The 14,085-nt window shown below is 35.1% G+C and overlaps 1 protein-coding gene across 1 annotated transcript; it reads right to left on the reverse strand.

Moving 5' to 3' along the window:
- Positions 1–1,616: 1,616 nt before the first annotated feature.
- Positions 1,617–2,346, reverse strand: LOC129724112 (uncharacterized). The gene is made up of 2 exons (XM_055678746.1): positions 2,224–2,346; positions 1,617–2,158 (listed from the first exon to the last, which is right to left on the reverse strand). Exons 1-2 carry the CDS (start codon positions 2,293–2,295, stop codon positions 1,826–1,828), a joined length of 405 nt encoding a protein of 134 aa, XP_055534721.1. The 5' UTR covers positions 2,296–2,346; the 3' UTR covers positions 1,617–1,825.
- Positions 2,347–14,085: the final 11,739 nt, after the last annotated feature.

Below are 14,085 nucleotides of genomic sequence, written 5' to 3' on the forward strand. Positions count from 1 at the left end.
CTTTACAGAAAAGTGCTACTTGTAGTACTTTACATAACTAATTTTAGAGATATAGCTCAAATAATACATCAAGAATTGCTAAAATTTCAACTTTTCTTTCTTTTTTTCTCTATTTCTAATAACTATGTGCATTTATATCAAATTTGAAAGAACTTGTGCACCTAGTGGCCTAGTTTCAGCGAGAATTGCTCATTTTCTCCTGATTTTCATCACGATTTGCAAGTGAAAATAACACAACACCAAATTTTTCGCTGGGTCTCGGTAATTTATTACCGGTTTAACAAAAAATGGCAGCTGTCACATTTTTTCATAAATCTCGGTTCAACCTAATTAAGATTTCGGCACAAAATATAACCGAGCTACCACTTTCAAGATTTCGAATATTTTGTGCCAATATTTCAGTTATAAATTACCGAGACCCGGCAATAAATTCTAAATGTGAAGCACGACAACAACCTGCAACATTTTATCCATCGAGATTCTCTATGGTGCAGTCATGTGTAGACTTTTGTCATTTAAAATTATGCTTGTTTTTCAAATCATGAAAACTTCTGTCGTTCGCATTTTGGTAATACAAACTTTTTTTAAAAATAGCGAAGCGGTTATGAAAAGACCCACTTTAGATAGGTTAAACTGGTTATCGAAATTTACTTCGTCAGACAAGCAATGGATTGACCAAAGACCTCAACACTTAGAATTCCGATAATCACAAATTTATAGATAGCGTGTACATATAGCAAAGAATAGAAATACAGTCATACCTCGATATAAGGCAACTTTATTTTTATTTTCGTTACGTTATATCGAAGCAAAAACAAATTGTTTTTTAATTTATGCAAGAATGTTAATGCTTACTCAAATATGCGCGAAAATCCATTTTTCATCACCTATCAGTATTTTTAAACCTTTCTTATGCCCATTAAGAAATACATATTTTTAGAAGCAATATTTTTTTTTTTCAATTGATACACAGGTTACTCAAAGATGCGTGAAAACCTATTTTTCATCACCTATTAGTAATTTTAAACCATTCTTATGCCCATTTGGGACAATTTTCAACAAGCAAAAAATTTTTTTTTAATCGATGCAAGACTGTGGGCGGTTACTCAAAAATGCGCGAAAACCTATTTCCCGTCACCTATCAGTTTTTTTTAACCTTTCTTATGCCCATTTAAAAAAAATTTCAACAAGCAAAAAATTTTTTTTTCTAATTGATGCAAGACTGTGAATTGTTACTGAAGGATGCGTGGAAACCTATTTTCCATCACCTATTAGTATTTTCAAACTTTTCTTATACCCATTTAGGACAATTTTCCCATTAGTTTCATTAATTCTAAAACTTACTACAAACATTTTTTTGAAGCAATTTATACCCCAAAAACAGTTGCTGTATAATTTATTTTCAATTTCAATACATTTTCAAAGTTAGGTTATATCGAGGTAAAAGTTACGTTATATCGAGTTACGTTATATCGAGGTTGCCTTATATTGAGGTATGACTGTACTACGATATTGAAAATTCACCAAAAAAAAAAGAAAATAAGAATTTTAACAAACAGTGAAGCAAGACATTGAGAGATACTAGAGCACGAACCGTTGCAAAATTGCACTGTAGCTTTTTATGATTCTCGATTTATGTTTATTCAACATCTTGTTGTTTATTGTTATAATTTCTAATGTACTTTATACAATTTGAATTGAATTCGGTCGACAGTTTTATATTGCACACTAAGAAGTTCACTTCAATTAGTTTAGAACACCACTAATAGTAATATGGGTAACCGCCATAACCGTATCCTCCATATACACCATATCCACCGTATCCTCAGTATCCACCGTATCCTCCATATCCTCCGTATCCACCGTATCCACCATATCCTCCGTATCCGCCGTATCTAGCATATCCTCCATTGTAGGGATAACCTCCGCCATAGTAACCGCCATACGAAGGCACAACGTGTATATGTTTATGGAACCCTAATCCGATAGTTTCTGCGCCTTCCATATCATCCGCAGAAGATTCAGCAGCCTGCACTGGTGCATTTTCCTGAGATGCACTTTCAGCAGCTCTCACTTTTCGATTCACCACCGGGGAACCAATGGGCAACGGAATAGAACTGGCAGCAATGACTGCGACGAGAGCAAACAAGCACACGATCTAGAAGATGAAAAAATATGATTGATTTACCCAGTTCTCTAAACATCAGACCCATTTGATCAAACCGTTTTCATGATGATTTCTTGTAAATTTTTTTTTTTTGTATAGAGTTTTAAAAGACCTTTTCTGATCGACATCCAATGTCACACTGATTTGCCAGACGATTTCCAACTTCTTTTAAATCCGCTGGCAGAGTCTCTTCGTGTCGATTAGGGTGGTTTACCGGTAAAACAAAAACCGGTAAAACCGTTAAAACCGATATTTTTTTCAGTACCGAAATATCGGTATTGGAGAGGCGAAAAAACCGGTATTTTCGGTATTTTTCTTTAAATTGAAAAAAAAAACGTCACAATATTCATAAATCATTGTTAGGCTAATGAATGCTACTCACTTAGGTAGGCGTTACAAATCACATGATGATGTATACAGGGTGTAAGGTAGCTCACTTTCAATCAAATCCTTTAAGGGGTGATTGAGGACCCTGTTTGATGAAAAAATCCTTCTGCGCACATGGTCGAAATTTAACTAATGAAGAGTTATTCTCTTTTTCTAGCTTTCGGTTATGTTCATCTCAACGAGGTCTTTCACAAGAAGTATGATAGCTAGCTCAGTTATGTTGGTTCTTTTGGAGAGCTGAAAAAAATTTCGTAATCAATAGTGTCTCAAAAATTCACAATTTTCTGCTCGTTAAAGGCAAACATAACCGAAAACTGAAAATAGTGAATAACTCTGCAGTAGTTGAATTTTGGCCATATGTGTAGAAGGATTTTTTTTTTCTTATCAAATATGGTCCTTTATCGCCACTTAAAGGATTTTATGTGCGCTCCCTAACATCCTGTATAATAAATACATTTAGACAGATGCAACATTCAATATTAATTAACCCTTGCCTATGTATCAATTTTTGTTATGTTCTAACAATCTGCTCGGATTCAGACGATGTGTTTGTGTGTATCGATAATATGTCAAAAAACTTCATATCAATAAAGCAACACATTCATTGTTTAAGTATAACAGCTAATCTCTTTACACATTCATATTCACAGAGGCAACGCGTGGGTTTTAAACCTACCAGTTTAACTACAAATAATGAAAATCATAGTTTGAGGCAGTAATCAGAATCAGAGCTGCGGAAAGTCAATATCATACTACTGACATTACGCCAAAATGATGCAACACCAGAATCAGCCAACTACGATGCATGGTTCATTACAAAAGAGTTTGTGATGTTACAATGATTCTCTTAGCGTCAACTCTCACTCTCATTTTTTTCTTGCTATTTTTCTCGATCATTCGGGTATGGCTGTACTGAGATTGAACCAGCAGAAATATCAAGTTCATTTTGACAGCATGATGTTATGAGGATAGCAAACATAAAATCAATGATTTTTCTTCAATTCATATGTATGATATTGATATATGGTCGGCGTGCGATCAGACCGAAATAAGCGCCGTTTTCTCAGATTGAGTTATTGACACCCAGTGGATATGAGAAGTAATAATCTATCTATTATAAAGTAACGAATCGTTTGAGCATTTGATAACGATATTATAACAAAAATTCTCTGTAACAGCTTGTACACAGCAATTGCGGCGGTAAATGTTTTTCAACGCTTGGTTCGATTTGGCTACACGCCGACTAGAAGCATTGTCAATAAACAACTATTACTTCGTTTTGTAACTGAGCGTATTTGAGTTTGGACATTTTGAATCTGTATTATCATTTATTTTTATTCTTAGTAGAGAATATGCTTCTTCATAACACCAATTGTAATAGAAAGAATTCTATTAATATTTTTCAAATGATCTCATATCTGAAAAATAATATTGCATTTTTATTTGTTTTTTGACAGCATGAGTTAATTAATTTAATTCTTGAATATTATGCTTGTTGCAGGTTAAACTAAAGACAGTGTTAGTTCAAGGCAAAAAATGAATCGCGAGTGGCAAAACAGGAAACTTTTAAATATGTATGGGTATGTATATTTATATACAGATCCTGTTAAATTTTGGCACGGTTCAACTTTGAAACTGTTCAATTTCGGTTCGAAACGGTTTTGCTTCTCCTAGTTTTCATTCATATTTTCTTTTAACGAAGAGGATGGCAGGAGTTAATCGACTGGTTTCGGATATATGGCCGGAATATGTTTCAGTAACATGGTAACGATGATTAAAGCAGTGCTTAGAAGTGCTTAAAATCCTACCATGCCTCTCATTGAAAAACGTAAAAATGCGGACCTGTTCCGGTTGTGTTCCGAATACTCGGGGTTGTTGTGCCAGCCCATCAAGCGACACCTATAACCACTGGTTTGAAATTATAAACCTAGTTCATTGTGGCCATATCGTGAGTTGGGATCGTCACGGACCGCAAAGCAGATCAAATTTAAAAAATCCTGATAGCAACAAACTTCAAGCTGGCACTGACATAATCACGCTACTAAAACGATTTTTGATATTCCAAAAATCCCTTGATTTGCATTGCAGTGATATTTCCCAGTGAACTCTGTATATTCACGACGATTGACAATGAGAACCCGAAAATGGCAGAGACAAGATATTGAATCACTTGTCGGATCTCCACGCTTACTGTGATGGTTGCTGGCTATTCATGAGATAAAGAAACGAGTGCGATGATATTTTCTCCCTCGTCATAGTCAGCATGTTGCTTGGATTAATCGCAGCTCTGATCACAATCATGTCAGCGAAAATACGCAAATCATTATTCATTTTGTGCTATTTAAAAATAATAAATAAATATAAATAAATAAATAAAATTTGGATTAGGAATTTATTTTTGTTGATACAAAGTGTTCACAGGATGAAATAATCAACCAATGAAGAATTTCATCCTAAAAATTACTGCTCCTTGAAAAAGTGAAATTTAAATAGCTGTAGCCTGTAGCATGGTCAAAGCTTCGTCGCCCGTATCGCAGCGGGCTTTTATTAGCATCTAGCTGAATGTATCCGGCCTTACTCGTGTAAAAGTTTCTGCTTTTTTCTATCATTTTCTATATTTTTATATATTTTTTACCAACCTCTCATTTCAAATATTTATTTCTATTTCAGTTACAAACTTGTTCATATGCCACATTTTTCATTTCTCCATCAGGAGCTAAAGTTAATAAAATAATTATATTAATAAATAACTTGGACGAACTGTTTAAAAAGCATCGAGCAGAATAAAGAAGTATTAACCTTCGATTCATTCGGATTCGTGAAAAGTAAATTCTGGTCTGATCGTGATTTCTTTTTTTTTACTTCATTCATATACTCTTCTCAACAGTTTCAAATATTGTTTTTTTCTACGAATTTTAAAGTTATTCACTTATTTGAAACTAAGCTTTGCGATGCGAAAGAAAGTTAAAATAAAAATCTGCATGTTTTTTTGTTATTACATGAGTTTTGAAATTATGTTCTTCGTAATCATATCACTAGATTCATTCATTGGAGTTTTTCAAACACTGTTATCCAGTGTTGTATCTGGATCGTATGCCACAAGAGATCAAAACAATGGTCGCAGAGGTTCTAATCTTACAAAAAAAAAATCTGGATCGTAATGGAGCATAGATACTCATAAATGCAAAAACATAATCATGCATCGACACGTCCATCGACATAGATGCAACCTGAGACGCTAAGCAAAAAATAAATTTCAAAATTAAATTTATGTAGGTAACGTCTTCGGCAGTGGCTTACTTCGGCAGGTTTTTGCATAAGACTGCAGCAGAACACCGGCCGAAGAAAACCACTTTCGGAGACGTTCGACACCCTTTAATTATTTTTTAGTTTTATTTTTAAATAGTACAGAGTTTTTTTTTTCGAAGACAATCATCATTACTTCCCGAAACTATGATTTTAGGAATTTTGCAGTTGAAAAAGTAGGTTTAAAGACCATGAGTCACCCCTGGTTTGTATTAATCTGAAAAAAATAAAAATACCGGTTTTTTACCGGTTTTACCGGTTTTTATTTTTATGAATACCGAAATACCGGTTTTTCGAAAAGTCGGTAATACCGACCACCCTAGTGTCGATGAAACTAGTGACAATGTTGTTCTATCCTTTATTCACTCAACTGTAATCTGACGTCAATCTAAACGGAAAATATGTCAACCCAGTCGGTCGAGGCGGCTGGTTCCTAAAAATGGCGTGATTTAGAGATTCTATCCATTTCATTTATCCAGGTCTGAGTAAAGAGTAGTTTACCACATTCCAAGTCAATGAATGTATTTGTCGCAAACCAAATTCGGCCACTTTCTGAGGGTTTTCCAGAATGCTGGATTCGAATTGGCAACCGTCACGATGACAATGGTAAACTTCATTTTTATTGACACTGTGTCATGTGGCTTCCGATCGCACAGTCATTAGGTTTGTTGTTACATTGCAGCACAGAAACTGGAATTCGCTTTATTTTTATCAAAACGTTTGAACCGTTTTGTTCGATGAAGCATTCTGTGTTTCCTCATCGCGAACTTATTTCGGAGTTAAAAATAAAAAGTTCGATGATAAGTTTGATATTTGATACAGATTTGCAAACTGGTTTGCATTAAATGGGAAGAATCAGTACAACCAAGTTAATGACAATACTCCGATTGGAAAATAATCAACCTCGTCGTTCGATGTGACCCATCCCAAAAATGACAATTGTTCGAATTTCTATGATCCAGTGGTTTTGATTAGCATCTATCGCTCCGAGTAAACAGTAACCACATTCCAAGGCAGTACATTTACCTGTCGCAAATCATGCGCTTGGCGACAATATTTTGAGGGTTTTCCGTAATTAAGGATTCATCACCGTCATGAGTGTACACGATGGTAAATCTTAGTTTTATTGACACTTTATCGTGTATTGGTTGATCGTGCGATGTACGTCTCGTTGATAATATGGTAATGAGGAGGCTTGAACCTACAAATATTTTCATTCCTTCTGAAATACCTACAAAAAAAAATCAATTGGTACATCTTGCAACTTCTTTTTTGATTAACACTCTTGAACTGCATTTGAAAACAATATTTAGAATAATAAACTTTGTTTTAAATATTGGGAAGTGTACCAGAACAATTGATATCGTTTCGTGTTGCTCTGGTTTGTGAATAGTCAATCCTGCTTGAAGAACTACAAAAAAACTGGATGTTTCATAATTACTGTTTGTTAATAATAAAATAATGTAGATATTGTAAATATTTATTATTACAATATTCAATTATGTAACGTCCAATTTCTTTACAGTTCTGTTTGATGCTAACATGTTTGTAGCTGAACAGTTATATTTAATTCAATTTCTAATTGTTAACGCTTTGTGCTGCTTTTATATTATTTGCTAATGAATTTCAATTTTTTCAATTGATATTACTACTTTAGTATCAGTTTTACAGCTCAATTAGTCATCAGCGCATAGATGAAACGTACTAAAAGAGATGAATATTCTTCAAAACTTCTACTAATTTATAAGTGATAGCGCCTTCAACAATTTCTAAGGATGTGACATCTTTATTGCCAACTATTTTATTCATGAAATCTATGCTACATTTTCAGAAGAAGATCGTTTTTTTGCATTTTTCCAGAAAATCTGAGAAATACAGGTGATGTGGGAAGGAGCAGTACGGAAACTCGTATTTAATGTAAGTATATTATTATTTAAGCGAAATTTAGGACAGGACCATAGTTCGAACAATCATGTATTATACATTAACATTCGAAATGATCATTTACTGTATATTTCTAGCAAAAAATGGCCCAACACGATGTTGTTTTTTAAGAAGGAAATATCTGCGTAACAAAAGTATGCCACATCATGCGAAACTTTCGTTATTTGAAATATGCAGTTGCTCAATTCTTTTAAATTTCATTAGTACGGCCGGGAAAGTTCTTACACGTTAAAAAAATTTTAAAACGATAAATATTGATTGGTTTAATTTCAAAATATGTTACAAATGCTGCTTGAGATACGTAACAATCGTGGAATTGCTATTATCTCTTACATTTTCAAACTTTTTGTGGCAATTGACAACGGAAAATTATTCCTTCAAATCAAAAATCGAGCTATAGGCAACCATTACGGTTTTTTCAAAGACCGTTCAATATCCACACATCTGCTTGAATTTGTATTTTACTCACGGAATGCAATGGAAACCACGTTCAAGCTCTTTATACAGAATTTAGCAAGGCATTTGATCATATTGTCATACCAATACATACAACTTTCTAAACTTTTTAGAATTGAGCATGATCTCTTGAAGTGTCTCAAATCATATTCAACTCGCAGGCAATAAAGATAAAATTTATTAAAAAGAAATCAAATCCCATTAAGGGGTTATATACCTTTTTGGTCGAGAAAAATGAGGGAAGTTTGAATTTGTTTTGAAGTGCATAGCACCATTTTCATTGCATCAAAGTGGTATTTTTCTGAAAGAACAGTTTTCGATTTTGAGATATATCAGATATTACTGGAGTAATGGTCGTTTCCCCGAAACGCTATTTTTTTGCAGAGGCTTGCGGTGATCCTGATAGAGACTCAGCGGATCAACCGAAATCAAAAAACTCATATTGTTTCATTAGTTTAGAAGTGTGCCGGGTCTTTGAACGATCGCGTTTATGAGTATTTTGTTTTCAGTTCAAACGGGAACGTTTCTCCCAAAAAATGCACGTTTTGAGCGCAAAAAATTGCATTAAAAATTTTTTTGCGGCAAAATGTAACTGTATGTTTCAAAAAACGATCGAAGGAAATCGCTTCAGTAGTTTTCCCGCAATCAGGATCACGGCAAAGACATTTTCCGGAAAAAACTATTCCGAGATAATCGCGTGTAAAGTTTCAAGTTAAGCTTATGCGGCCGTGGCGAGGCGCGTTGCAAATCGCTCTAACTTTCTTCCTATTGCTCAGATCTTTATGAAAATTTGTGGAAGTGTTCTCAAGATGTTGTATTTGAAGATAATGTAATAAAAAATTTTCCGGTTTTTTGAAAACTAAAAAGGTATATAACCCCTTAAAGTAACCCTAGGCTCTCATTTAGGACCACTTCTTTTTATGTTATACGAATATGCAAAATATGCGTAACTTTGGCCGAAAAATAGCAAGATAGATTCATACGCAGTTAAAAATTCTGAGTATTACAAGTCACGTGAAATATTTTCTCATTTAAATTTCAGTTGCTTCTGACGTAAACCACAATTTTATTTGAAAATTATGTGCAATATCAATTAAATTTGACTGAAGTATTATGGAACTTTCTATCGTAAGCGATAGATAACTTCTAACTGTGTAACACTGCGAAGTCAGTAAGTTTGCAATGCCTCGACAAAAATTAAAATAGAATTCTAGGCACCGATGGAAAAGAATCGCTTCTAGCGACTAATGAATACGTATAAACCAAGCCTATGATGCGTTGACATCGTCGTCAGTGTGCGAGTTATTCTTATTCTTCGCACATTTGCAAACAGACCTCCATGGTAGGTGAATAACGAAGATCACAAAAGAGCACCATATAAAAAAAATCGTTACTGGTGCACTCTCTCCGCCTTCCTTCTTACGATGTACTTTTCATCGTGGGAGCACGCAATATATGTTATTCTCTATGTGCACAGCTGAGAATATAAAGTTAATCGCGTTATGCACAAGTAATGAATAAGAGAAATTGGATCGTAAATATTTACTCAATGATGGGGATTTTTTTTCAAGAAAGAGAGTTCGTGTTTCCCTACTCTCACTCAACTCAACGGGGTTTTTTTTGGTGGTAGCTGGTAGGTGCAAGCGCAAGTGCAAATTGCTATTTGGTTAGAAGCTTTTGTCGGTATAAGGCGTCAAGATGGACAAAGGGCTAAGAAAAAATAATGTATCCGAAAAAGTTCGGCAAATGTTTGTGGCGGAGAATGGCAATTTCCGATGCACGGCGGTGGAAAATTGTAGCTATCGGCCAAAAGTCATTAACGTTACGAACTGCCATCGTAACTTTTTCTCTCTTAGTTTGCCATGATCAGACAACAAATATTTAGCTAACCGTTTATAGTGTTTTCATAACAAAAAATGAGATTTCGGAAATATTAACTTAAACAACTTTTTTAACAATTTTAAATTTTGTGTATTGATAATGTAAAGCAATGCCTTGGTGCTACATTCCGTCTTGAAATTTGAACTTCTGTTTGTTATACACAGACTTCGCAGCCAACTGTTGAGTGTACAGGACAATTGCGGGGCTAGAGCTACGATCCTTCTAACACTATTAGTTTTCCCCGAGCGAGAGAGAGACTTTTTTATTTCAAATAAAGTTGTTCCTTGATCATTGACAAAATTGATTTTTTTGACGTAGAATACGTCTTACGGCAACATATATAGGGGTTCAACTTCAATACAGGGATCCAATTTCGAAAACCGAAAACATGGAGAGCGTCACGAAAATTGTCCAATTTCAAACGTTCTAAACTCAGTCAGTTTTCAACCGATTTCCGTCATTTTTGCAGCAATCGATTGGAAAATCATTTAAGCAACCGTCCAAATGCAGAAAATTGTAATCTGACTGTTCGAACTATGTACTATTGAAAATTGTTGAACCTTGTCGAAACGTAAATGTCGACCTTTGATTGGTTGCTTGCTGCCTTTCCCTAAAAAGGACGACAGAATGGAGTACCTAGTTAGCCAGGAATGCACTCGTTGGTCTATATAAGAGACTGCTTCTCCTCAAGCAATCTCAGTTTACTAGCAGCAGGCAGCAGCGGCGGACAGTAGCAGCGATGGCAGTGGGCAAACGCGGCATGGAGCAGCAGCGGGCAACAGCGGCGGCGGTAGTGGTTAGCTGCAGAACCTAACTTTTTCAGTTCGGCTCCCTTTTGATCTGAGTTGGACCCCACCAGTGGTAATTCAATTCAGATATCGTTGGGTGAATACAGCCAGAAACTAAATGAGACTCGCACCGCCAGGTGGTTTGAGAGGCCACCATCTTCCAGGGTGTATATATAGGGTATGTGCAGATATATAACGTGTGTGAATATTTATAGCGTGTGTCGCTAGCGTGCGTGGCTAGCTATATAGCGCGTGCATGTCTATAGCGTGCGTGGCTTGCGTGTGCATGGTTATATAGTTTCTGTGCTTGTCTATAGCGTGTCTGTGCATGTCTATAACATGTCTGTGCATGTTTATAGCGTGCGTGGCTAGCTATATAGCGTGTGCATATCTACAGCGTGCGTGGCTAGCTATATAGCGTGCGTGACTAGCAGTATAGCGATAAAAATTATCATATATAGTTTCAAATAAATCATCTCATGTTGATTTTACACAGTAAATCATTCAGAACTAAATCAAAAATTTGCCATGTCAAAAAACAATATTCAGTTGTCAATAAATGGCATTGACAAACATTATTAACCTCTTTTGACTTCAGCTAAGCCTCAAAGTTTACTGAGTGTATTTTAACATTTATTTGAAGAATGTTTGCGCCAGTGAACCTGAATCACATAATTTTTCGCTCAAGTCCTACTATTTGCAGCGATCAGTTTTAAAATTATCTACGCTACTGCAAACTGCAGAAAATTGTTCGTATTAAACCTAGGTTACCGGGAATGCACTATTGGCCCTCATCGTAGCCACTGCCTAAATTAAGCTTTCTCAGTGTAACTTGATACAAAAGACAGCCACAAAACAATACAATTTCATTCTTGTTTTGGATATGGCGTCAAGTGAAACTGCTTAGCTGCACATAGCTTCTGCTGTTGTTCTTTGTCGTTACCGGTGCCGTCTGTAGAGGTTAACGTCATCTGGAACAGAGAGACCATTAAATTGATTAACCCCATTGAGTGTATTCCCAAACCTATTGCAAGAAATACATTGACTTAAGACAGGCTGTCGTATTCTAGGTTAACTCTGCGGTCGTGTCTAATAAACAACCTCTTCAACTTTTTCACGATGGGTAATTCCTTACATATAATTAGTTGGTGTTAAGTCAGATTAACATTTTAATATAAACTAATTCTAGATTTACTACTCTTTGAATTTCGGAGTTTTCAAGCTTTTGTGCAATTTTGATGTTACGGGCCCGTTTGATTTATCACTAACAGCATGTTTCTCCTACTTGACCCATTATGGCCAAACAACATCTGTCGTTACAAACCCAACCAACTTTTCAGAAACAAACCCCCTGTGGTCAATGAAAGCAAATAAATATGTTACCAAAATCGAACCATCGAACCACACTGTGTCAACAGGGTGTGTTACAACTGATTCAATTGTGACGTACGGAGAACTTACAAAACAAATTTCTTCTAAATATGTTTTTAATAGTTTTAAATAGAATTTTTTCCTTACTGTTACAAGTGTATACAAATTTTAATAACAGCTCGAATATTTACAAAACAAATAAAAACAAAGGTTCAAACTGTAACTGTTTTCAGTACAGAGCATATAGCTCTGAAACTAACCTTATAATCGTTGTGGCAATGCTTTTCGGTCGGAAGGCTGTGGAATGAGCGCGAAGCCTTTTAAGACCACTATTGTTGGCCCTAACTAGTGTTTCTTGAACTGGTATTCCGCGAACATTCGACTAATTGAAATCAGACCAATCAGGAAAAAAGTTTCGATGAGCTTTTTATCATACCAATTGTTTCTCCTCTATGTTTTTCGAACTGTTGTGAAAGATAGAAAAAGTTTTAATGATTTGCAAAATATTGCAGATTTTATCAGGTATTAATCAGGCATTAGACGTAAAAAACACTTGCCATATTTTGTTTGGATTTAAGTTGCATAACATTTTTACTAGGGTTAATATGTTTGTTAAATTAGCCGTTACAAATTTGATCTGTAAATACTCTATGTCATTTGTACTCAGAAATATAGAAAATTGAAAAGGAAGGGAAAAAATATCTGAGTTGTTATGCTTATATTCCAAGTTCCTTGTTGAATTTAGTATGAATACACAAGTCCAGTGATAATAAAAATGTCGTTGCCAGCATATGTTTAATAAGAATGATAATTCTACAAACCTCTACAAATTTTTGCTAAAAATTTTGCTAAAGAAGCCTTATTTTACCTCTCGGTGTTGTTTCTGTACTTCTGTACAAATATATTCGGTTCAACACAATTGGCATACAGCACTAAAACCTGAAAATCGCAGCACTGAAACGCGAAAATGCAGTATCAAAATCTGCAATAATGCATCCAAAACCAGTTCAAAAGCAAGTCAAGCATTATTCAAAGATTTTCAAAACTCCATCCCCTCTCACTCTTCCATAACGTTACTACCCAAATTAGTTTGAGGAAAATATTCCATTCACTAATCATAACAAAAACTAGTGAGTAATGTCATTGACGAAATCGCAACGCAATAAAACCTGCTGAAAAAAAACACCTTCCGAACTACTTACTCTCCCTCCCATCATCACCGCACCGCATCATCGCTGCTGCGTCACTGCGATGCGAGATGCAATCCAACCAACATTTATGGGACTCTCAGTTATTCTTTTGCTGGTTGCTATCGTTTTTTTCCTACGATGCGCCACGTACGAAGAGAGAATTACAACGGAGCAACGCGCATCACTCTATTCTCAGAGTTGTATGTAGTCAACTGTTGTATTTGTCATCTCCGAGTGACCAAGGCACCAACATTTTATTACGTATTGAGAGGATACAATTTTAGTCATGAACTGTGCACTTCATGATGTGCACAACTCAAGATGAAAAAACAATCAGCTCAAAATCATTTCATTTCCTTCACTGATCTAGGTCCCTGAGGCTGAGGAGGCTAGTTTTTTTTAAATATTTATGTATTTTTTATTATGTAGAAAAAATAGTATAACTAGTCTACATTTGGTTGAGAATCAAATAAAGACATTTTCGGCGATAACATTTTTACCGCATTTTATTTTTATCTTATAAGCAGTTTTCAACCATATTATCCTGATTTGACTGAAACTTCTTTAATTTATAATATTTTTTTTTCTCCGAAGA

The sequence above is a fragment of the Wyeomyia smithii genome, chromosome 2, assembly GCF_029784165.1.
Source record: "Wyeomyia smithii strain HCP4-BCI-WySm-NY-G18 chromosome 2, ASM2978416v1, whole genome shotgun sequence".
NCBI classification, from domain to species: domain Eukaryota; kingdom Metazoa; phylum Arthropoda; class Insecta; order Diptera; family Culicidae; genus Wyeomyia; species Wyeomyia smithii.

What these genes read in the sequence shown, in the direction of transcription:
- LOC129724112 (XM_055678746.1), bottom strand. Translation starts at nt 2,295, where the DNA reads ATGTCGATCAGAAAAGGTCTTTTAAAACTCTATACAAAAAAAAAAAAT. An exon ending in AAGAAATCATCATGAAAACG is followed by an intron (nt 2,159 to 2,223) that starts GTTTGATCAAAT and finishes TTCATCTTCTAG; the next exon opens with ATCGTGTGCTTGTTTGCTCT.